Here is a 24,624-nt window from a genome sequence, read left to right on the forward strand (position 1 = left end):
CGTTATTTCTTTTCTTTGTGTCATATTGTTTTGAGTTTCAGAAGTTTATGCAAATTTGGTTAATTATTTCCTAAACTTAATATGCCTAAATTTCATGTAATGACGGCAAAGTTTTCATATTGATCCATTTCCATTGCGTGTTTGGGTGATTTTTTGCAAAACTTATTAATAGTTTCATAGATTTGAAATTCGATTTATAAAATAAGCGCACCAATCGTTATTCTTTTTGTCGAGTTATGCGCATGTGAGTGACATTTTTGTTAGCAAAGCTGCGTGGAATAATTCACTTGCCACGAAACACCATGGAAAAAGTGCAGTCTTGCATTTTATTTCAAATCAAGCTTAAGTCAAGCGTTTGCAGATTTGCAAATAATTTTAAATTTCGAGAAACGATTCAATTCAGGTTTTGTTTAAAGTTCAGCTCAGTTTAAAACAGCTTTTAAACCAATCAGTCGATGATTTTTGTTTTGCAAAATAGCAATTTACTATCAGTTTATTTTATCGATATATATTTTATTTATTTATATTTTAAGATGATGGTATTCAAGATGGGAAAATCATTTCTTCGAACTTTGCCGTCTGTCCAACGTAGAACCTGTTGCAACGAGTTGGACAGAAAAAAACAACAATTTGGCAAAGTAACGCACGTTATTTTCGACATGGATGGACTGTTACTTGATACCGAAACAGTCCACGAACAATGCATTGGCGCCATCATGAAAAAATATGGAAAAGTGTTCGACTGGCAGTTAAGCTTGAGAATTTTGGGTGCTTCAGAAAAAGATGGCGCTGAAATATTGATCGATGAAGCACAACTGCCATTAACAGTAGAAGAATTTATAAAAGAGACGGCAGAGCTCGAAGTGGAGCAATTTTCCCAGTGCAATCTGATGCCCGGTGCAGAACGTCTGCTGAAACACCTGCACCATTGTAATATACCAATGGCATTGTGTACCAGTGAAAGAGAAGAATATTATCTCTTGAAAACAAAGAACCATCAGCAGCTGTTCCGGTTATTGAATCACCGAGTCTGTGTGCCGAATAACCCGGAAATCAAGCGCGGAAAGCCATATCCCGATTGTTATTTGGCTTGCGCTTCCAGATTTCCGAAACCGGCACTTCATCCAAGCCAAGTGCTCGTTTTCGAAGACTCTTTAAACGGCACAATGAGCGCTTTGAGAGCTGGAATGCAGGTGGTCATGGTTCCAGACTCGCGCATGGATGAAGACAAAAGGAGGCTGGCCACTTATTCACTGCAATCATTGGATCAGTTCAAACCTGAACTGTTTGGCCTGCCAGCCTTTCCTTCATCGTCCGGTGAATGAAGCTATTATTCCTGTAATAATTGTTTGCATTGTCTCATTCATATATGAAGAACAATAAGCTGATAGAAATCGCTTAACCTTATTTCTTTTTATCCCTTAGTTTTATTGTTGTTGTTACATATTCCATGATGCCATAAAAATTCCACTGTTTTAGCAATATTGAAGTTTAATATGAAGTCTGAAATGAAAAAAAATAATAATGAAATAAAATGTTGATTGTTGTCGATTATTGCCAGTTTCAAAAGTTCTTACCATAACTTGAAAATACTTATTGCATACTGTGCAACGTTGCAAAGAACCAATGCGGGTGTGAAGGCGAAATTCAATTGTTGACATAACGATGATAAAAAGAATAAATTCAGAAATGAACAAAATAAAAATTGGATAAGAACAATTTCGCAAGCTACAATGTCACATGATTAATTTATTTTAACATTAAAAATGTATAAGTAAATTTATGCATTTTGCAAAGGAGCAATAGTGTAGCGATTGATGTTATTTGTTTATAAGCAAAAGCAAATGTTTTGCAGCATTGCCAACGGACGTGTATATATATATATATATATAATTATAAGAGGTAAATTAGAAATAGTACAGTGAATAAAAATGCTTCAGTGGTGTTGAAAGAGCAACTAAGTTTGCAAAGATTAAGGTAAATTTTACCAAATTAATTTTTACCTGTAAAGTTAGCTATTAAGTTAGAATTCAAGAAACAATTATCATACAGTTTCTTCATGCAAAAAGTCAAGATTTATGAATTCTATGTTCAACATTAAAAGGTCATAAGTATTATAAAACTTCCGCCAATGGCAAACGTTATCAAAGCATTAAAATTGTTAATCATTATGTCAAATCTGAAATGATAGCCAATAAACAAACTGAGACGACATTTGTGAGATTAAATCAAGATGTTGATTGTTCAAAGGTTGCAGTGGAAAACAATCGCAGAAAGCGTCAGCTCACTGGTTGGTTTCTTGCAGTTGTCAAGGTCGCCTTTAACTGAACATAATAAACATTTCTAAATGTTCCAAATCTGCTCTTCTCTTATATGCTTATTCATTTGTGTTCATTGTTTCAATTTTAATTTAGATCTACCTTGATTGCGTTGTAAAAAGCAAAGTTGAAATGAATGCAAATGCAAAATTCCCGCCTGTCACTCACGTTATTTTCGACTTGGACGGTTTGCTATTGGATACAGAAACAGTGCACGGAGAATGCATCAACGAAGTGATGAAAAGGTTTGGCAAAGAACTTACTTATGATATGGCTGCTTTAATCAGAGGTCGACCACAGAAAGACGGCTTTCAGTTTTTGGTTGAAGAAGCCAAATTACCAATATCTGCTGAGGAATTGATCAAACTGACTGACGAAAAGGAAAAAGGCCGATTTCCCGAAAGCAAATTGATGCCCGGCGTTGAACGACTGGTGAACCATTTGCACAAACACAACATCCCTATAGCAGTTTGCACCAGCGAAAAGAGAGAATATTATAATCTGAAAATTTCCAGATATACAGAAATATTCAAGTTAATGCATCATGAAACTTGCATTGCTGACGAAAAGCAGATCACTCGTGGCAAACCACATCCTGACGGTTATCTGTTCTGTGCGAAGCTTTTCGATCCTCCACTACCTCAGGCAAATCAAATTCTTGTCTTTGAAGATTCAGTTAGTGGTGCTTCATCCGGCTTGGCTGCAGGGATGCAAGTCGTCCTTGTACCAGATGAATCCCTGGATAAATCCAAGTATCCCAAAGTGACGTGTTCACTCAAATCGCTGCTTGATTTTAAACCAGAATGCTTTGGTTTGCCACCGTATGATGATTGAATTTAAGTAATGTTGAGATTCAAATTCATTGTAAGATTTTACATATTACCAGGTTTTTATTTACTGGTTTCGAATCGCTACGGTATACTGAGAAAAATCTGTTATTTTTGTTATTTGTTAATATAGGATGAAATAGAGAAGTGTTTTGGAAAGTTTTCATTCCAGTTAGCAAGAGTGATTCAGTGATGTTAAAAATAAATTGATTTTCATGAAGTTTCTTAAACAGAGTGTCGCATTACAATTTGCGTAAATTGTGATTAAAATTCACGTCACATCGTTCAGTGTGATAAACTGATAGTAGCATAGCTAGAGCTGGAACAGTTGGCCATATTTATTTTTATTTATATGCTAGTTCAGTTAAATTATGAACACCTGTTCAACTAATTGGTGAGTGTTGATTCAATATTTTTCAAATTGTTATGTAGTGAAAAAGTTTGTTATTTGCATTGATAAAGAGCAATGAAATTTTTTAAATAATTCCTTTTACATTTTACATCGTTGAAACAATATTTCAAATAAATGACAACTATCACACTGGACGACGGTGAAAAATGAAAATCATGTTTAACTTGCATACTGTATTAACAACTTTTTTTCATTCATATTTTCAACATCTTAATAATTGTATAAATGTGTATAAAAGTGGAAATGGGGCATGAGAATGAAATTCAATAAAATTTAATTGTTATTGAAAACTGATAAACAAAAAAATCGACATTGCTTCGCAATAAAACGTAGCCAGTCAACTAAACCACAGATGAAACAAGTTGAATTAATAAAATGGGCCTTCGTCGTACCATGGTCTTAGTCCAGTGGAAACGTATGTTGAATGCGGTCGCACACTGGTTGTTTTGTTATATTTTCTGTATGCTGTAGCAGAGGCACTGTTTCCACCGACAGTGTACAAGCCGGTGACATTTTCCAGCGGACTATAAGAGGATCGATCTTTGATTTTTGACGAAGCTGAGCTGACCAAGTAAGTGGAACTGGGCCTGGGCTTCGTTGTTGTTGTTGATGGTGGTGCTGTGGATGATGGTGTTGCTGCTGTTGTTTGTGATGAACCGAGTGGCGTCACGCCCGAGGTGAAAAATCCTTTGAGCTTTTCCAACGGCGAGCTTGGCCGCTTCAAATAAGACGAATCATCACCAGGATTGAAGGAACCGATTTCAGCGGTACGACGACGTCCGAGGTTCCAAATATTTTTCTTCTTGCGTTGTTTCTGATTTTTATCCAATATATCCGCCGTTTGGGTTAGATTTTTCTCAGGATTCGTTGTCGCGGCAGTCATGTATCCAATGGTGGGCGAGGTGGTCCATTTGGAATATTTTCCATTGTTCACCGATGTGGTGGTAGTGATTGCCGAAGGCCGGTCGTACTCTTCGCTAGCACGTTCGCCATTCCCAATCCGCCTACGCAGCTTGTCCATGATGTTGAACGGTTTGGAGGAAGTTTTCAACGTCCAGCTTGGGTTCACTTTCGAAGCTTTCTCACTCGACGAGCTCGACGTAGATGTGCGATCCACTTGCGGCACAGATCCATATCCCGACTCTTCGTCGGTCGGTGTGCTGCTACTACTTGTCGACATTGTTGGCTTCTTTTTCAATATTCCCTTACTGGGTTGCGTGCCCACGTCTGGCGGATTTTTCGGATAACTGCCCATGTCGCCAGGGTAAACAGTACTGTATGGCTTTGACGAGTAGCCGGCATTGTCTAGGTTGTTGGTCAAGTCGAAATGTTTACCCGTTTCAAGCGAGCTCTGGTTGAAGTATTTGTCCAATGGACGATGTTTAACAGTGGTCTTCGTCATCGGCGTGCCCAAACGTGCAGATGCACCACTACCTCTGGTTCCACTCGTCCCGAGACGCTGATCATCTTCGACGTCGTAAAGTGACCGTCGGTATGAGACGTTGTCATCCAGGCGAACATTGTACGACCGTTCAGTGCTGCCCTTTCGCTGCGCCTCGAGCGCGCTGCTCGGACGCTCCAACATTTCCGCATGTCTGCTTGTGGAACCATCATTATCAAGAATTGTATTCGACTCGCTTGTGTCATACAGTGATCTTGCCCGACGTCTCGGTGTTGACAGCTGTTTTAAATCTGAATCGACTAAAAAAAACAAACTTAATTGTCGCAAAATGTAGCAAATTTGAGAATCAAAAAATTTTCCCGCTCTTTTTTGAAAACATTAAACTGTTATCAATATTATTAAAAGTAACTCGATAAAAGTTGTTCATTTCAGCATGCAGTTGAAATGTGAAAAATATAAATTACTTTTTTTTGTTTCATGAATTAAATGTTTAACAAAAATTTTATTTATTCCTGAAATTCAAATTGTCATACTATCAGTAGCAAATGCAAAATTGTGAAATCATAAAGTAATTTTCACTGCCGAAGTCATGAATTTGCTCTGAAATGTTGATGAACTACAATGAAGATGTGATGAAGAAGTAAGTATTATTTTCAAATATATTCAATTCGATCGTACGTTACTGAGATTGTTTCTTAAATTGCACGAAAATTTTTCAAAAAACAAATACAAAAATTCTACGTATGGTAACAATGTTTACTTTAACAGTAAAGGTAAAATGAAACATTGAAATTTTCCCATCTGACCTACTTAATCTCACTTGTGACATGTAACAAACGTTTTTTTCATTTACTGGCATCCTTGCATTTCTGAATTAGATAATTTGAAAAAAACATTGTTTGAAAAGTACTTATTGTGGAAAATCATCGTTTACAATGCAAACTTTTTTTTAAAAATTCTCATCAAATGTAGCGGAAAATTGAAAAAATAAGTTTAAATTGAAAAATTATTTCATCAGTTTAATTAGGTGTCATTTTATTTTAAATGAATTGTGTAACAGTATTTATTACCTGATAAAGAATAAAAAGTTTGATGCGAAGGATTGGATCGTCTTCTTGAAGCAGATAGTTCGTGCAAAGAGTGCGATCGAATACTTTTTGGCACATATTTAGTTGCAATTGAATAGGCAGTTGTTTTTTCTGAAGATGACTTTGGATAATCTAAACTGTATCTTGAGCGAGGTTGATAGAAGCGCAAATCCGATCTTGGGATGTACTGGAAGCCAAGATCATTTCCCGTTTCAGCTGCATTTGAATCATCCTACAAATTATTTTACATATTGATAAAAAATGGACTAATTTGACAATGTGAGTGCTTAAAATCAAATCGCAACAGCATTGCATATTTCTATGCAACAACGAAATGGGTGCTGTTTAATTTTTGTTTTTGTAATTTGCTTTGAATCGATGAATGAATGAGTGGGTGATATTTGTGCTTACTGGTTTGTTTATGATGCTTTGCGGGTATTCGTAATTTTCCCTATTTTCTAATAAAGTTCGATGATAGGATGGCCGAGCGAAATATGAATATGAAACAGGAGCAGGGCGATGGCCTGTGAAATGACTACCGCCGGTCAAGTGATCACTGATGAAAGTACCACTAGCAGGCTCTGCATAACGACTCGAATATGTCGACGTACCGGCGGTTGTCGTTGTTGTAGTATCCGCTTTGGTCGAGGTCGTAAATGCTGAGCGACGATATTCCGGTGGTAGACCAATTGGTGACGACGGTTCCCCACTGTTGGGATTCAATCCTGAAAATCTACCCGATCGATATGGTGGCAGTGCTTGTTCTTCGGCCAGTCTTTGCGACAACAGACGAGCATTGGTAAGTGCTTGACGGCTTTCCTAAAAATAACAGTTATTTTTTGCAAAAATAATAATAATAATAATAATAATCAACTGACCCTCAGAGTTGTCGAGGTTAGATTTGGTTGATTTTCTACCAACGAATTTGTCGCATCAGTGTTGTATTGTTTGTCAGCGCTGGTGTTGCTTTGTTTCTTTGTTGTTGCCAGTGCAGTTGGTGATTCCACCGGCATTTCGGGCATCTTATCAAACGGTTCGGGTTCACTTTTTTCCTGATCCAGTGCTTTTGTCTGACCATCTTCCGCATTTGGTGGCCATAATACTTTGTACACTTTTGGACTGGCGCTGGTTTCGCTGCAGATGACAACATCAGTTGCAGCTGCTGCTTTGGTCAATTCATCTGTATGTAGAAGGAAAGTAAAATGAGAAAATTTGCAAATTTAAAATTACGATCCGTTGTACCGTCGTCGGTGGTGTTCGAGTTGAGTTTGATGTGCCGTTTGCGTAGGGCAATTTCCAACGAATCCGTACTACCCAAAGCGTCCGGATATTGGAGAATGTACTTTTTGGCTTTGTCGAAAAGCATGGGTGCATCTTTGGCATCCGGCTGTGTTCCACCGATCCGCTTGCGAGCCAGACGAGGCGATTCTTCGATGTGTATATCTCGGGCAAAGAGGAATTTGCTGCGTTCGTATTTGCCCCTTGACTGCCTTTTTGACAAACCTCGGCTCAATTCTTCAGAGTCAGCTTCGTGTACTGTTGGTTGAGGATGATGATGAGCTGGGGTTAGGATTTCGGGTGTGGACGGCTTGTTGTCAGTCGAATCCGAGTCGGCACTGTCGAACGACTCGACAATGGAAATGATCTGCGACGAGCGGTCGTCGTCACTCTGATCTTCTTCTAGATCTTCGAAATCCACAGCCGTTGTCAGGTCCGGCTCTTCTTTATCTCCTTTCTCGGAAATGCTATCGTCGGCGGCTGTTTTCGAGGCTCGTCTCGACGCAGACGTAGAGGTCGATGATGCTGGTGCTGCGTCAGCTTTGATCAAATCCGGCGTTGGATGATCCGAAGATGCTTTGCGACTGAGGCTGCTTTGAATGCTGACCACGTCGGGCAAGTTGGATTTGCTCGTCGACTGGGTCGTATCCTTCTGGTCCGATTGTAAAATGGAGTCCAATATTTCCTTGAGAACATCAATGCGATGCTTTTCGTGTGTGCGTTGTACTTTTTCGATCAATTCCGCCGACACTTGTCCACGTTGTCTCGCTTCCATCAGTTCGTTGGCTAGACGATTGCCTTCGGCAATGATGGACTGTTCAATGGCCGCTTTGGTTTCACTTTCTTCACTCATACCGGTCGTCAACTCTTCCAACTCCAACGTCGTACGTCGACGTCTACTGCCGGATGTTGCTGTTGTCGGTGGTGACGCTGGTCCACTGGTGCCAGCATGACTCGGACTGGTGGTTTCTTGGTCCGCGACACTGCAACGTGGCTGTACGGCTTGGAGTCGCCGTTCCAACGCCTGCAAGCGTCCAAGCGGATCGACGCTGCTTGGAATGGAACCACCGGCGCCACCGGAGGCTGTGATCTCCGACGCTCGACTGCCGGACAAAAATGCATCCGCCTCTTTTCTCTTTTTGCGAAATTCTTCAACTTTGCGTCTGGTCACCGCATTCAAATGGACAAATTCGGCGAATATTTCACTTTCATCTTTGAACGTCTGTACAGTGAGCCGATTTTCATCGTTCACCGAGCCGGGCTTTCTGGCGCTCAGCTGTGTTCACAATGGAACCATTATCAATTTGACATGTTAATAATAATGATGATAATAATTTAATCGAATTTTTATTCATTTTTTGTTCCTACTATTTTCTCTGCTTACCTTATTTTCGGGTAAATCTTTGATCATTGGTTCGTCGGTGTCGAAATTCAACCACCAATGGTTAGCAATGTCAATAATTGTCGCCCTCCGGTCAGAATTGACGCGCAGCATGATACGAATCAGCGTTGAAGCGCCTGAGCAAAACAAAATTTCAACCAGCCCCGCTAATTAAAATATTGCAATTGTTCTGCTTGCTCACTGGACGGATTGTCCGGCTCATAGTACACTCCCCGTTTGATCTGCCGTATCATGCGGTTGAAATCTCGTCCATCTGAAGAAAATGACCATCACGATAACAACAAATAAACAAACAAACAAACAAACAAATAAACAAATGTATAATCGTGATCAGTTTTTTTCGAATGTGTTCTTTTGCTATTTTGCTTCATTGCTAACTTTATTACTTTAATATATTTATCTGCTAATTGATTCATCATAAATGCTTCGATTATTATTATTATTTCAATTGTATTACTTTCTATTCTTTTTTTTGTAGCAACTACAACCAGAGCTAGCAACATTGATTCCAATTTATCAACTTCAAAAACCAATAATTCATTTTGCACCTAGGGTAAGTTATCTTTTTTTTCTTCTCATATTTACTGGCACTGTATTGTATTTGGCATAGGGCATCTTTGCATTTGCAAAATGAGAAACTAGTATATATACCTCGGGTAGGATTAGAATTTTCTGTTCAGAAATTTTAAAATTGTAAATTTACCGAAAGGCATTGATGAATAGGAAAGTGAATAGAGCAGCACTCCCAAACTCCAGCAATCAACCTGAAATTGATCATTTTTTTAAAAAATACATATAAACAATGGTATTCATTTCATTTCTTCTTCTTCTCCTTCTTGTTATTATTAGTATTTTTGATTTTTTTACCTCTGGTCCTCGGTATGGAATTCCATTGATTATTTCCGGTGACGCGTAAAGCGGACTTCCACAAAATGTGCGCAACAAACTGTGATCTGAAAAGTAGTTTGACAATCCAAAATCGGCTATCTAGAAGCAATACGTAAAGTCAGGACTAGAAAATGCGAACAAAAGGTGATCATCCTCTCACTTTAGCATTCATATTTTTATCAAGCAAAATGTTTTCCAGTTTTAAATCTCGATGAGCGACGTTGTTCTAAAAATGTACAAAACGATAAGCATCAAGCACACCTTTTCAAGCAAATCGCAAATATTGTCCAATAATTTTACTATGACAAATCCGCCAATTAGCTGTCGCCATGCTAATGTTTATCTCGTCGGTGAATAGGGACTTTTTTTTGACAAATGAGCTGTTTTAATTGATTTATTTTTTTGTTTTAACTAATAATTAATTACAAAAAGTTTGATTTTATAAAAAACAAACTTTTCTTACCTTGTGACAGAAATAGACGGCTGAGACAATTTGTCTGAACATACGTCGCACTTCTGATTCAGCTAACGGTCCGCAATTGCTGACGTAATCGTAAAGTTCTCCACCACTGGCATATTCCATAATGATGACAATTTTCTCGTCATTTTCAAACACTGAAATTCAAACATCTGTAAACAATTTTGCAATTCAGCAGCATAGCTACGCTAAGCTGATCTATTCTGCTGATATGTGTATATATGATTGATTTTTCTTTTTTTTTTCCTTTTACCTTCTTTTATTTCGATAATATTCGGATGCTTCAACATGGACATGACTTGAATTTCTCGACGAATACGTAACAGATCTTGAGAATTCTCTATGCTGAGTTTCTTGATAACTTTAATGGCTACCTTAAATGCAAAATGAGGAAAATAAATTTCATTTCCTTCCTCTTTTTTCCAAAAAGATGTAAATATGTAAAAAGAGAATTCATACATTTTCAACATTTTGACATATTTCTAAGATAACATTAAATTATTATTAAATAAAGTAATAATTGTTGTCAGATATGCTTGTTGAATGAGGTGATTAATAAATTTTTTACGTTCAAGCTTGTAACACACATATCAGAGATCAATAGTGGTGTGAAAAATATTTTTTTCTTCACACAAATAATGAGATATTTGTTTTTATGGGCAGTTTTTTGAATTTAAAGTGAAATTTGAATATTTTTTGAACTTTCTTATAAATTCCATTGAAAATCTACTACTGTTGTTGTGTAGTACTGTTTTGAGACATTTCTTTTTCTTTGAAATGCAAACCCAACCTACTGCTGCTGCTGCTGCTAGTAATGATGAGTAGAGTGGGAGTTGACTTTTGTGAGAGAAACTTTGCTTGCCAGTTGGAAAGTTGGGAGGTGGTTGAAATTCAATATATTTCAGTTGTGAAATTCAAACTTTCAAACATGATAAAGCGACATGACATGAAGTCATCTATCTGATCAAGCTCAAACAAGTCTACGTTTATTGAGCATCATATATATATATATTCAAAGTCGACTTTGATACAAAAAGTGTCAACAAATCCAGATTGCCTGACTAGTTGCTGCAATCATATAAGCTTATTCAAAGTTATTTGTTAAATTATGCATATATATCAAATGTGAAAATAATAATAATAAATTTTCTGAATTAATTTATAAAGAAAAAAAGCAAATTTAAAACTGTCGCCGTCGGTTGAAGTGGTTCGTATGTTGTCTGTCCACTTGAAAAATATGCCGAAAATAACTCTACACAAAGTCGAGACATCTTCTTTTAGCATATATTTAGTTGAAGGCTTTTCTTATTCGCACCACCAATCTAGCTAGCTGTAGAGCAGTAGTGGAGTGAGATGTTGAACAAGCACTTTCTGACCTATTTTGTTTGTTGTTAGCTTGTTGAAGAAAAGCAACATTCTATTACACGATACGACCTTGAATATTTGAAAATCAGGCTTATGATTATTTTTTCAAGTTTTACGAGTGCTAGTTTGTTTTTTTTTTAATTTTTTATCAGTGCGCTTCATTAGTATTAATTTTATATATTTTTATTTTTTACTTTTTGCTTGGTGAGAGATGTGCATATATCTAGTTGCAGACATAAAGCTCATTTTATGATATGCAATAAACAATCCAATCCCATTGTATTGGAGAGAAAGAGAGAGCGAGAGAGAGAGTCGGTTCCTCAATAACATGATTTTCTCAAATGAACAGCAGCTGTTAGGGTAAAAGAAGCCACAATCCTAGGAGAGGAGAAGCTTTGAATTTGAAAATGGCCTTCCACTGCAGCATTCAAATATCAACCCAACAGCTAACAATTCTGCATTAACGTCTAGTGCCTAGTGCGGAATTTTTATTGTCAGTAACAAAAAGTAAAAAAAATGCAAGTAAACAAGTAAAGGAAGAATATGTATAATGAGTCATGGGAAAAGTAGAGGAATTTTTTATGAGTCATGAGAATGGAAATATGGAAGCAATTTATGAATCACAAGGATTGAAACCACAGTTTTCACTATTTCATTAGTCGTAAACAACTTTGCATAGCTGGGGAGGGGGGGGAGTTGCGGTTGTGGTTAACAACTGATAAGCGGATTGTTGGAAAATAAGCAAAATGCAAATGTATCGAATGAACGTCGAAATGAAGAAAGATAGAGAGCACGCGAACGTCAGAGATATCATTTCAGAGATAAATTTTATCAAAGGTTAATTATAATTTTCAATTATTTACAGCAGAAAATGAAAATATTTGATGAATATGTATTTATTAAAAATGTAATTCTGTGCGTCAGTGCAAAAGTTGAAGCTTGACAAAGAGAGATTTTGAGTTTTTTTTCCACGTTTTGCTGACGTTCAACTGCAGCAGTGGAATTGCGTCATCAGATGTATTTATTTATTATTATTGCGTTCGACAACAAACTGGCAAAAAGTTGTTGCTTTATTTCTTAGATCATTAGTTCATCCGAGGCATAGTGGAATATAATTTTGATTTAAATTTAAAATTTCTCTTGCAAATTACAAAGCAAGCTTCAATTGCAGCTTCGTAGTGACTTTTTGTTCATCTATATATATATATATATAATATAAATAACCACCTCCTCCTCTTCCTCCTCCTCCTCTTTCTTTTTCTCTGTGGCAAGCTGCTTAGTTTGACGTGAGTCGAGATGAATTTTCCAATTTCAAGCTACGTTTGTCTGAACTCATCCAACTGAACACCGTTGGATAGAATTAGCATGCATTGCGTATATTTTGCAGATACGGTCGATCAAACAGTTTGGTCGAGTGAAAGTTAACAAATTGTTTTCAAATTTACGCTAATTTAATTATCGCCTACCAATCAATCTCTGTTGAACGCCTGTTGATGATTGAAAATGGAAAATAATAATCATAAATGAATCACTAGGGCATGCAAAATTATTATTGAAATGGAATGAGATTATCTCGCCAGAAGGAGGGGTTATATCTTTTTGGCAAATTGAGCTATAATTCGTGAATGTCTGATTTGAAAAAGAAGAGAAATATTGAAATTTCTCTTTTGCCCGAGCAGATCAAATTCGTTCATCTTTAGCCAACATTGTTTCAGTTGTCCGAATAACAAATATTTGCATTTTTGCTGCTTACATGTTGTTAATGTTGAACAAACATTTGCTTTCTTCCTGTGATTCTGACGATTTTGGTGAAAATGAGACGAGAAGAAAAGAAACGAAAAAAAATCCATCTCAACTTTTTACTGAATTTCATGCAACTTGAAATTATACTTTTCGTACAGTTAATAAGCAAGGAAAAATGGTTGGTCATTTTTGATGAATTTTAATTGCTGCATTTCAAATGTAATTGGGTCTAGTTTACATTTGATCATTGTGTTGTGTTAATTTTTTTTGGTACCATCTTTTTTGCGTTGGTAATTTACCCGATTTTCAGATATTTGGGAAAACTATTATTAACTTGTTCGTATTCATGATCTTGTATTGTTTTTAAAAATTGACGGGAAACTTTTCAGTTCTCTCAATAATCTATGCTTTGAGCAGTTGTTATGCACATGCAAATGAAACAGATGATCAAACAGTGAGATGTCGATTAAATTTTGCGTTCTGAGTGTATAAGTGATGAAGAGTTTCAAAGTGAACAAGGAAGCGGGGCAACGATGAATGTAAAACGGCAAGATTGTGAGAAAATTCTACCGTTATGCTAAAATTTTAAAAACTGAGCTTCATAAATATTAATAGTGATAATAATTTGATGACGTCAATGTAGAATGGATGAAAATTTTCGAGAAAGTGGTGATGAGCTGAGAAAAAGGAATATTTTTGTTATTATTATTTGTTAAAAGGATGACATAGAGAGAGGGATGAGAAAAATTTGCATTGTTACCTGTTCAGAGGTGCGATGATCAATAGCCAGTGAAACTTTGCCGTATGTACCGGAACCGAGCTTTTTGACAATTTCAAATCGTTGTCGAATTGACGAACGTCGGCTCATTCTACCGGATTCTTCCTCCGCAATAGAAGAATCTCTGCGACTTTGGGCGAGATTATAACTCGTCGTGTCCACTCTGTTGTTATTGCCGATGGTCATTGTCCGAATGGGAATTTCCAATCACCGGGGTGGTAACAGATGGAACAACGGTAATTAATGAACAAATTTGTTGTGTGATCAGTGTTGGATCATAAGTGGAAAACTAGCAAAGCAGAGAATACGCAGCCAAAGTGTGTAGCTGAAGCCGCACCACGACTTTAACAATCATCTATCTACTTGATGCTATTTTCGTATTGCCTAGAAAATGATAAACCGTTGAAGTGAAATTAAAAATTGAAATGATGAAAAAAAATGAAGAAGAAAAAAGAATTAGAAAGAAAGTTGATTAAGAAGGAAAATATATAATAGAGGGAAGGATCGAGAGAGAAAGGGGAGAGAGAGAGAGCAAGAGGAGAGAGGTAGATACTATGTGTGTATGTGTGTGTATTTGATAAAAAGAAGCAGCGGTTAGGAGGAGTGTGACGCTGTTGATTGGCGCTCGATTCGCAAAAGAGAAAAGAAATAAGCTCAGCAGTGACGAGTTAGCCGGCCTGGTTGTGTGTGTAATAAGCAAGCGGTTGTGTTTGTGTGTGTGGAACTTGATTTCCAGAACTTGATCGTCAGAGAAACAAGCGGTGGCTGGTGGTGCGTCAACGTGTGTAGGATTCGCAACAGCACTAGTGTAGTTTAGTTGCTTTCTCTTATTCATGGCAGAAAAAGGTCTCCTCTCTTTTTCTACACCAGCTAGATATTAGCTGCTTCCATCTCTTCGATCTCACAGCTTCTTCTCTCCAATTATTCTTCGTTTTGTTTCTTCATAATCTCACAAATCTTCTCTTATCCCCTTTCCATTTGCATACTCATTGAAAAAAAAATATATATGAAAAAAAATCAACCGATGCATCTTGAAATTGTGACTACTCTGTTGTTGTACTGTGAATTTTTATTTTGTTGACAAGCAGAAATGGATTTTGCATAATGCAATTTCAACTCCAATACAACTTGCATTCTTCGTTCACCACTTTAAGTTGGAAATGCTCTTAGCGCGTGAATTTGAAATTGAATTTCACCCCCAAAAAAAGCATCACTTCTTGCAAAGAGTGTATTATATTAAATTGGAGAAAAATAGAAAATGCGGCGAGAATATTTCCGAATAATTAATTAATCGTGCAGAATTATTTGTAATTTGAAAATTTCCACTGATGACTTGTTTTATTTTCGAGGCAGTGTTTTCATTTTGTTTCTATATTTATTCTTCGACAATTTTTCTCACGAGTCACTTGAATTTGATTTATTAGAAATGATTATTATTATTATACGTACGTATAAAATATATTTTTGCGCATATTTGTTTTCGTCAACATTCTTGTGTGTAAATTTTAAGTTAATATTTTCAGTGCATTGTTTGTCTACTGAATTACATTTTCCCACAGAGGGGGTGGTTTTATTGGATAGAGTAAAATTTGAATTTGCTTAAAAATGAAATATTTCTTCGGTTGCGGTTTTATTTTCAATTTAATTTGATTGTTCGACTTGGAAAATGAATACAGAAAAGAAAAATTCCGTATAAAAGTTGATTTTTGAATTAATTTTACTCTCAATGCACTTTTTTTCGATATAATTCAGTGCAAATTTTCTTGTAAATTTTTCTTTTCTTTGAAATCGTTAACCTGAATATCTTGAATTGATTTTTTTCCATCCATAACATTGAAAAATGTACCATTAGAATTGTCTTCTCATTCGCGAGTAATTGTGAAGTCAGTTGGATGGTAGATGTGAAAAGAGAAATAGAAATACTGTTCAAGATGCGGAAGACTTATTATTCTTCTTATTACTTTTATATTGCTGTTTGTTATTTATCATAATTAGGGGTAAATATAGTTTTACTGACCAAGTTTTGATTTCATCGATTATTTTTCCACTTGTATCTTTGCCACAATTAATTATGGGATAGAATTTAAATATGAGGATTTGTATTTTGTATTTTATGTATTAGCCTTATTTGAAGAAAATTAAAATTTGAATAGTATATTCCAGACGTAAATTATTGTTGAATATCTATTTGAGGCATTTGCAAGCAGAAAATGTAGTGAGTGCAAAATAATCAAACATTTTAACCACTAAATGGACGTAAAAAGATGGTGGAATTGTGTTTTGGTTGCACATAGCTGTAGAGTTTTTTTATTCACGAGTGATAAGCACAGCGAATAGTAATTAATTACTCTTCAGTATTCATGCAGTTGAGAATTTGCAACTTGAAATGCATCAAATTTTTCAGTAATGCTAATTATTGTTTTTCTAATTGGATATCAAAGATAACCATCCGGTTTTTTAAATGCCGGTAGATAGCTTTTGCTAGCTTAAATGATACATATATACAGACTGTTATTCAGAAGAATAGCAGCGCTGCACACTCCCACGAACCAACACTGATCGAATTCCCGGTGAGGGGCCGCCGCTTAATAAACCCTGCTTCCGAGTGACGGCGGTGATTTGCTTACCCGGCGGGCATTGCAGATTAAGCATAGGGGCGTGTACACTGGCGGTTTATAATACGAAATTTACACGATATGCATATACAGACAACTAAGCGGCTACAACGAACAAGCGGGTAGAACTTGACTGAACTGGTTGAAACTTCTTCGGCTAGTTCTAGAATATGGCTATCGTTAGCATAGCATTTCCATGCAGTGTAATTTAAAAATTTGAAACATTAAAAGCACTGGATTAATTAGTTAATTAATTAATTAATTAATGATTTTGTGAAAAAACAGAATTGCTGAATAGAAATTATAAAACATGCAAAATATACGATTGATTGTACATTTATTATTAGTATTATTATTATTATATGAAAGTTTGTGAAAATTATTGTTTCATCAACTTATTAGCATTTATTTATTTCAATTTTCTACATTTTCTTCTTCCTGTTGTTCGGGAAGTTTTGTTTAAAAAAATTCCAAATATTGCGGGCATAAGATTATTAAAATTTAAACTTCATTATGCGAAATACGTGGGTGAAATGCGCATTTATTAAATCTAATATGCCTGATTGCGTTGTTTATTGATATTTAAGTGTTTGTTATTCATCCTTTTCGATTCAGTATTTCCGTTTTGAATTATAATTTTTGTAATATTAAAATGAAAGAATTTATTTACGAGTTTTAGTAAAGAATTTTTCTTTTTTGGAAAATATTAATGAGTAATATTTTATTTGCTTTTTTTAATGCTGCAATATCGAGAAGAAGAAAAAAAAGAACTAAATTGTGAATGGGAAGAGTTTTTTGAGTTATTTGTGCTTTTTGAAATCTGTGCTTTGAATTTTTCTCGTTTTGTTTTGCAACAATGAGAAAAGAAGCATGTGATTGTCTTGAAAGGTTTTTTTGAATACGTTATAAATTGAATTTGAAGAAAGTCCATATAAGACCAGACAGTTGGTTGACTTTTTGAAACATTTTTCTATTGATTATGGTTTTCTGCACAAAGAACTTCAGCTTGCTTTACATGTTTCACTTGCACATATCGCGCGGCTTTTATTGCATTCGTTGCTTGTTGTTGATTTGAAAAAATTATTTTCAAATCAACCTTTTATTACAATTAATATATTTTTTTTTCTTCATTCAGGTATTTTGCAAATTTGTAACTTCTACATTGCAATTCTTATTTAACAGCTTATTCTGTAAGCATCTTTTTCGCATGCAAAATTTAACATTATTTTTGTTCATTGTCTTTCTGTACTCTTTCTTGTGTTTGATGATTTCTTTGCTTTCAAGCGGAACAGAGGCCAAAGTTGGGCAAATGTGATTTTTGCCATCTGATTAAATCATTTAATCAGCATATTCATGCAGGCATCTTTTTAAAAAGTCATTTCATCAAATTTGCTCAATCTATTCCGTCGATTCTACCAACTATAACCGTTGAGCTTGAAAAGTTAGCTTCAGCTTTTTTTTGATTTCTGGTGGTCGATTGACCAAAGCTCTACTGATATCGGCTGAATTGAAAATAATTTTCAATATTCGATTTTCACTTTAACTTTTCTGTTTTGTTTATTTGTTTATTTGTATTTTTATTATTATTCTGTGTTTTATTCATTTTTTATTGAAATTCACTGTTGACTTGTTCATTATATTCAGGAAATTTGTTTTCATTAAACAGCTCAGGTTAAATGGAAAAATTCCTTTTTGCAAAAATCAATCTATTGACTTATTTTTGTCGTCTTATTCGCACGCACTTATATGTTTATGCACATGTATCGTCTGCAGGGTATGCTCTGGTAATATATAAACACAGAGGAAAGGTAAATTTCTTCATTTCATATATATGCATAATTTCTGTGAATTCACTTTTTCGCATATACGAATTATAAATTGCAATATAATAAGTCAGCTTTCAGTGTATCACTATTGCATAAACTATAACATCTCATATCATCTTAAATGCTTAAATAAAAAATCTTTTTCAAATTTATAATATCCAATATATTGCTACTACTGTTTTTTCTTTTACGTGAACTATTCACTCATTTTGTATTTATGAATTTTCTTTCTGAACTTTATCTTCTTTTTAACGATTTTAACATTCGCGTCATTTTTTAAAAGAATCTTCTAACAAATGAACACTAATGAACAACAAACTGTTCTTCTGATTGATCATTGATTTGTTTTCAAGTGAAATAAATATGCGAATATTATTATTATTATTTGAAAGGAATATTTTTCAGTATTGTTGAACAGTGAGTGAACTCGAAATTTAGCTGCTTATTCATTGTTGGACAGACAATTGACATCAACAGCTAGTTGGCTTGAAAAATTTCACAATCATCTCAGATAGAATGCACAGAATGTGGAAGAACAACAATTGAATGATTCTCTGACAATAGTTGAGAAGTAGTGAATTTTGGGAAAGAATTGATGTGCAAATTCAAATTAGCTTTTAGCTAGCTGTTTTTATAACTGCAAAGTGACTTGTGTGGCTTGTCCGACGGTAGCTGTTTTCATTTTAGCTCGCTAAACAACAATACAATGCTTGTTTGCTATTGATTCTACAACAAGAAGACAAGAATGGTTTTTTTTTCGAATCATATGAACTGTTTCGGTTATGTTCACGTCCAGCTTTTGAATTATGCACTTTCAAATTTTCCACAGTATATATACTATTCGCTGGTTTTTTTTTACTTGAGAAACTCCCATCAGTCAGTCAGTCAAGTTATGCATAAGCAGGTCGATAAGTGTCTCGGGCATCCCGTCTTTGGAAACGCATACAGCTTGTATTTCGAAATTTTCTTGGTCGATTGCACATCGGCGACTACTGGCATGCCTCTTTTCTCAGTTGCAATTGTTTTCGTAATTTATTCAGTGTTTCTTTCTTACTTTCAAATTGCGATTAGCAGTTCTTTAAACATATTTGTTTAAATTTCTTTAGCTTAAACTTGTCATTGTGTTGAATTTTATTGCAAAATGACAGCATGCTTTAACTTTGGTTGATTGATCAGAGTTCAGTTTGCAAATGGTTCTTTCACTGGTAAACTGTGTGTGTATATATATATATCTATAATGTAAAGTGAACTGGAAAGAGAAGTTACTGCGTGCACAGGCGAGCCGGATCTTTCTTCATTCAAGCTTGTTTAGCAGGCACAGAAAGAGAAAGAGAATGTCTGACGGCTGTGCTTGAAGTGAAAGCGGAAAATGAAAACCAAGCAAGACGTACACGTACGTGATGGCTAGAGAAAGAGAAATATGGGAAGAGTTTTTGCAAGCAACTAGAAACAGAAACAAGAGCAATTGGGAGGTGAAGGAAAGAAAAAAGAGAATGCATGCATGGAAAGAAATAAAAAAAAAGAAATGCAATGATAATGAGTGGGCTAGTTGATTGTGAATATAAAAATGAGCGAGAAATGCAGAGAAAAGAGTGGTGAGAGAGGGGGAGGGGAGGTGGTGAGAGTGAGAGAGAGCGAGAGATGTTAGCGGGTGGAGAGACGCTGCTGCAGATAGAGTTCAGTTGGTTGTTGTGGAGCCGGCGTCGCTCTCGCGCGTCTGTTGACTAAGCGCTAGCTGATCGAGATCGATCGATCGCTCGCTGCTGGACCCATTGATGAGGCGAATATTTTTTATATTTTCATTTAGGCGAACTTGATTATCACGTCCATCGTTACAGTATCTCTGTTGGCACCGTGAATCCCGCCCAGAGCAAGTAGTGCCGTCGCCGATAGCTGAGCCGCGCGTCGCTTCAATCCAGACCATGATCGTTCGACTCGTCCGTCGTCGGTGAACTGAAGTCATCTGACAAGAACGAATGACAGGCAAGCTTGTTTAATAATTTCCAGCCCACAGTCAATATCCCAAAGCTAGGGATGTGGTTATAATTGTTATATAATTTTTGTTTTATTATATTGTTATGGTTGTTATATTTTGTATACAGATCATGCTAGAAGTGAGGCAAATTTCAACGACGATGTTAACATAGGAAAAGAGCTGTCCGGAAATGAGGCAGCTGCCTTGTTGCACGGCGATGAAGCGCGTGCAAGTCGTGCTGACCTTTGGCAGCAGACGTTGCAAGTATGGAAATTTGTTGTTGTTGTTGTTGTTGTTGTTGTTTATTAGTTTTGTTTTTTTTATCATCACTAGGCAGCCGTTGCTGCACAGACCGAAAGCAGCACAGCGACCAAAAAGCGGCAGCAGCAGCGAAAGATGCAACGCAACGTACAACAAGAACGACCGGAACGGTCTCTGCTTTGCCTTGGGCTCAAAAATCCCATTCGCAAGTTGTTCATTAGCATCGTCGAGTGGAAGTAAGTTGATTGTTTTGTATTTTTTAATTTGAATAATTATTGTTTATTTATTTATTTATTTGTTTGTTTGTTTATTGCAGACCATTCGAATGGCTTATTCTATGTATGATATGTGCCAATTGTATCGCCCTGGCTGTATATCAGCCTTTTCCTGCTCACGATTCGGATCGAAAGAATGCAGTATTGGTAAGAATATTTTTTTCAAGTTTTCATTCAAATTGAGATTTTCTGTTGTTGTTTATTTTATTTACATTTTGCTTTGATTGGTTTGCTTCATTTGCTTATCTAACCGTGGGAGAGAATAAGTCTAAGAAAAAAAGAAGCGGACGGTCGAGTGTGTGAGAGAACATTCGAGCAAACAAGCAAACAAACAAACAAACAGTTTTGTTATTTATTTGGGTTGTATCCCAAGAGTTGGTATGCTGTTCAGTTGTGGGTTTTGCATTTATTTCATCGTGTAGTTGTGTGCGATTGGGAAGACGTTTTTCGACTTTGTCCCGGCCGAATTGCGGCCGGCCATTGATCGCCAGCCGGGGACGGCTTTTGTTTTCCGCTTGATCTGAGGAGATCGATTTCAGCAAAACAGAAAGCACAAGCTTAATCCTCAGTCTGGTCAGAGAACCGCGACTGTCGCTGCTGTTGGTCACACGGGGTGGGGTGTTGGACTCTTCTCTGAGGTATCCCATTGGCTTCACTTGAGGTCCATGTCGAAAAAATTGCGCAAGCTTCATCATCCATTGTCATAGTCTTTTGTCAGGACATGCGCATCTATTGCATGTGTATTGTTGTTTTGGCCTTTTGCACTGTACAGTAGCATTTTTACCTGTCCAATTTTATGTTCAATTCATTGGATGGAAATGTGCTGTGGTGTTGGTCGTGTCGTTTCGTTGGTTTTTCAAAGAGACAATAATGATGAAGCTGAAATTTACGATCGATTGTTGAGCAGATTTTGATTTTGAGAATATAAGAGAAGGGGAAAAAGTTTTTTTTCTCTCTCACTTGTATTGCAAATGGACCAATATTTTTCCGACGATGAATGGATAATTTGATTTGATTTGATTTGATTTCCGTTGCTTTGTTAGCTGTGAAGCATTTTGAAACGAAAGAAAGCCTCCACAGAGTTGTTCTGTAGTAGTAACACGAGCGTATAGAGACAGGCGCGTGATTTCCATATTTCAATCCAGTTCTGGGATGGATATTCTCCCAACTCATTTTCTATTTGTGATCGTATGTCTCAGCCGGGTGACGGCGGCTAATTTTGCCTGAATTGGAGGCGCTGGTTTCCTGGCAAGCTTTTACTCGTACATCGGCAAAAATACAACAAATTCACCCTGTGGAAGGAAGCTAGCTAGCTAGCAAGACGCAGTTAGTAGTAGTTACTGGCAGCAGTGTTGATTTTGCTTTTTTTGTCAATCATTTTGGGAATTGCGAACAAATTGAAAGCCGATATTATGCTCAGATTTTATTTTATTTTTTTTTTCAACGTATATCCAGCCTGAACTTATATTCCTGTAGTCAATTTGTATTTATTGTTTCTTTGCATGCGCTTTTTTCTGCTACTTGTGAACTTTAGTTACGTCAACATGAATTTTCAAATTTGTTGTTGTTGTTGTTCATTGAAAAAAGAAAAAAAGTATACACACATATGCAATATGAAATAATACAATGTATTGATTATTCTATTTAAAAAAAAAAGATTTTCTTTTCTTAGCTGCTCATAGCTTTCTTTGTTTCTCAATTTCTGATGATTTTATGCATGGGAATAGAATGGTTGAAATAAAACTTTGGCTGAATTTCTCTCCTGCTAATGACCCCAGTGACAGGCAGACGCACATTTGGTTTCTGGTGGGCGGGTCGATAATTTGGCATGCTTGGTCAATTAGTGAACGGGCAACCTTGACGTGCCAATAATTAGCAGTGCTTTTTGTTGTTTCTTTTCATGTTGTCGTATACGAACAAAAGATTGAATTGCAAGTTTTACCTTGTCAAATGATTTCATCATCACCATCATCACCATCATTTGAATGCTTTTGATTAACAGCTGACTTTGATGATGCAACTTTTTGAAAAGCTCATACTTTGCACGTGTACATGCGCACGCGTGTGTGTGTGTGTAAAGTTTATGCATATTTTTCGGAATGTTGGGAAATACAACTAGCTGCCTGTCGTGGAGGAAAACAACGTAAAGAAAATATGACGATTTATATATATTATTTCAACCTCTGACGATAATTATAGCAGGAAGGGGCAGGTGGAGGAAGAGTGGAAATTGATCGAAAATAGCCTATTTCTTCTTGCATTTTCTGTGAAATTATGTTTCATATGGGCGAATATTATTTTAAATAAACAACTACATCGATAATTTGTGCAAAATTTAATAAATAGTACAGCTGAATGCTAAATGGAAGAATAAATGTTCGCTTGATTTGCTCCATGATCATCAATTTACCTATCGCACACACAAACACATATATACATATCCACTTTGTTTGTTTGTTTGTTTGTTTATTAAGCATTGAATATTTTCTTGTTGTTTTTCATTTTCTCATTTTGTCCACGTTATGGTGTCAAGTCAAGTGATTGAACAATTTTCCAACAGAAAGGGTGTCGTTTAATTGATTCCCACTGTGCTGCACACTTTGGTCGGCTTGTCGGTGAGGTAAATAATTCGCATCACATGTGAAGAAAATCGATCGATTGTGCGCCCAACTTTGCACAATTGGCGAAATTAAACCAATGAACACAAAGCATCATATCAAGCTGGAAGGTGGTTTTGCCTGTGGCAAATTGGACATTTTGACAAATATGAGTAGAATATTTTTATGCTGAAAAAATTGATCAATAAGAATTATACATACTTTTTGTATCATATATAAATATGTGTATTGGATAGCATTTTTATTTATTTAAAAATTTCAACAGCAACTTCAAAATAACAATAATTTGTAAAAATAGCTTTCTACAATTGTGTAGTGGAAAATGAAAAAAAAAGCAGAGAAAGAACATTTGAATTTTGTCATCGAGGGAGGAAATAGGGATAAGATCCTCTGTGTATAATGGTGTTGTTAATGGGTTTGATGGAGGATAATTTGCAAGCGTTGTTGTTGTTGTTGTTGCTTGATCACAGAAGATGTTCAACATTTCAGATTTATATTTAAAATCAAATGCTTCTTTTGTTGTTGTGGGAATTCACTTTTTTAAATTTTTCATTACGCAGTGAAAGTAGTGATAGTAAATGAAGAATGGAATTTTTTTTAATGTAATTTGAACAATGAATCAATGCTATAAGGAAAAAGCGTTTATTGTTCAGTTGAATGCATACGATATTCAAACATGAAAGGAACATTTAGCCGACCGAATAAATAATATGTATGAGAGTGTGTAATTTTGTTTGTTTGAAAGCAACATCTATACATGTATGTATACAGATGTGGAAGTCATTTAGAATAAGGTGCAGATTACAGAAAGTAATGGGCATCATTTGTGAATAGTAGTGGTGAGGGTTTTTTTCTTCTTTGAATCACATTCCTTGAAAAGTTATTTGTCATTAGCAATCATTAGAGGGCAATTAAGAAATGACGCTTGCATGCATTCCATTCTTGTCTTCTCCTCTTTATTACTATTCAAGCTTGCTTTAAATTTATTGTTCGTCAATTATGATGCTCTTTTGTTGTTGTTGTTGTTATCAGCATGTTCTAAAAAAACTTGGGGGAAAATGAATCAGTGAATAAA

General features: G+C 35.9%; 4 protein-coding genes across 4 annotated transcripts; 2 read left to right on the forward strand and 2 right to left on the reverse strand.

The window, feature by feature from the left end:
• The first annotated feature begins 548 nt into the window (after positions 1–548).
• Positions 549–3,152, forward strand: Tsp_06856 (HAD-superfamily hydrolase). Its single transcript, XM_003380654.1, has 3 exons — positions 549–1,317; positions 2,105–2,313; positions 2,415–3,152. The coding sequence occupies exons 1-3, from the start codon at positions 549–551 to the stop codon at positions 3,150–3,152; spliced, it is 1,716 nt and encodes a 571-aa protein (XP_003380702.1).
• A 772-nt stretch (positions 3,153–3,924) lies between these two features.
• On the reverse strand, positions 3,925–10,389 carry Tsp_06857 (conserved hypothetical protein). The gene is made up of 12 exons (XM_003380655.1): positions 10,347–10,389; positions 10,123–10,230; positions 9,595–9,680; positions 9,431–9,491; positions 8,909–8,980; positions 8,710–8,873; positions 7,278–8,601; positions 6,926–7,227; positions 6,459–6,866; positions 6,030–6,279; positions 4,215–5,258; positions 3,925–4,097 (listed from the first exon to the last, which is right to left on the reverse strand). The coding sequence occupies exons 1-12, from the start codon at positions 10,387–10,389 to the stop codon at positions 3,925–3,927; spliced, it is 4,035 nt and encodes a 1,344-aa protein (XP_003380703.1).
• A 3,420-nt stretch (positions 10,390–13,809) lies between these two features.
• Tsp_06858 (conserved hypothetical protein) lies at positions 13,810–14,165 on the reverse strand. The gene is made up of 2 exons (XM_003380656.1): positions 13,962–14,165; positions 13,810–13,878 (listed from the first exon to the last, which is right to left on the reverse strand). Exons 1-2 carry the CDS (start codon positions 14,163–14,165, stop codon positions 13,810–13,812), a joined length of 273 nt encoding a protein of 90 aa, XP_003380704.1.
• A 5,896-nt stretch (positions 14,166–20,061) lies between these two features.
• Positions 20,062–21,845, forward strand: Tsp_06859 (voltage-dependent L-type calcium channel subunit alpha-1D). The gene is made up of 8 exons (XM_003380657.1): positions 20,062–20,139; positions 20,259–20,364; positions 20,523–20,695; positions 20,729–20,892; positions 20,973–21,078; positions 21,354–21,437; positions 21,471–21,592; positions 21,650–21,845. Exons 1-8 carry the CDS (start codon positions 20,062–20,064, stop codon positions 21,843–21,845), a joined length of 1,029 nt encoding a protein of 342 aa, XP_003380705.1.
• Positions 21,846–24,624: the final 2,779 nt, after the last annotated feature.

The sequence above is a fragment of the Trichinella spiralis genome (genome assembly GCF_000181795.1).
Source record: "Trichinella spiralis strain ISS 195 chromosome Unknown Scfld2, whole genome shotgun sequence".
Classification (NCBI taxonomy): domain Eukaryota; kingdom Metazoa; phylum Nematoda; class Enoplea; order Trichinellida; family Trichinellidae; genus Trichinella; species Trichinella spiralis.

Bases quoted from the DNA above. Each gene is read 5' to 3' on its own strand.
- Tsp_06857 (XM_003380655.1), bottom strand. From the start codon at position 10,389: ATGTCCATGTTGAAGCATCCGAATATTATCGAAATAAAAGAAG. The intron at 10,231-10,346 runs GTAAAAGGAAAA...TTTGAATTTCAG, and splicing joins TATTATCGAAATAAAAGAAG to TGTTTGAAAATGACGAGAAA. The intron at 9,492-9,594 runs GTAAAAAAATCA...GATCAATTTCAG, and splicing joins TTCCATACCGAGGACCAGAG to GTTGATTGCTGGAGTTTGGG.
- Tsp_06856 (XM_003380654.1), top strand. From the start codon at position 549: ATGGGAAAATCATTTCTTCGAACTTTGCCGTCTGTCCAACGTAGAACC. The intron at 1,318-2,104 runs GTGAATGAAGCT...CAACATTAAAAG, and splicing joins AGCCTTTCCTTCATCGTCCG to GTCATAAGTATTATAAAACT. The intron at 2,314-2,414 runs GTCGCCTTTAAC...ATTTTAATTTAG, and splicing joins GGTTTCTTGCAGTTGTCAAG to ATCTACCTTGATTGCGTTGT.
- Tsp_06858 (XM_003380656.1), bottom strand. From the start codon at position 14,165: ATGACCATCGGCAATAACAACAGAGTGGACACGACGAGTTATAATCTC. The intron at 13,879-13,961 runs GTAACAATGCAA...CCTTTTTCTCAG, and splicing joins ATCATCGCACCTCTGAACAG to CTCATCACCACTTTCTCGAA.
- Tsp_06859 (XM_003380657.1), top strand. From the start codon at position 20,062: ATGTTAGCGGGTGGAGAGACGCTGCTGCAGATAGAGTTCAGTTGGTTG. The intron at 20,140-20,258 runs GTTGACTAAGCG...CCATCGTTACAG, and splicing joins GGCGTCGCTCTCGCGCGTCT to TATCTCTGTTGGCACCGTGA. The intron at 20,893-20,972 runs GTAAGTTGATTG...TGTTTATTGCAG, and splicing joins ATTAGCATCGTCGAGTGGAA to ACCATTCGAATGGCTTATTC.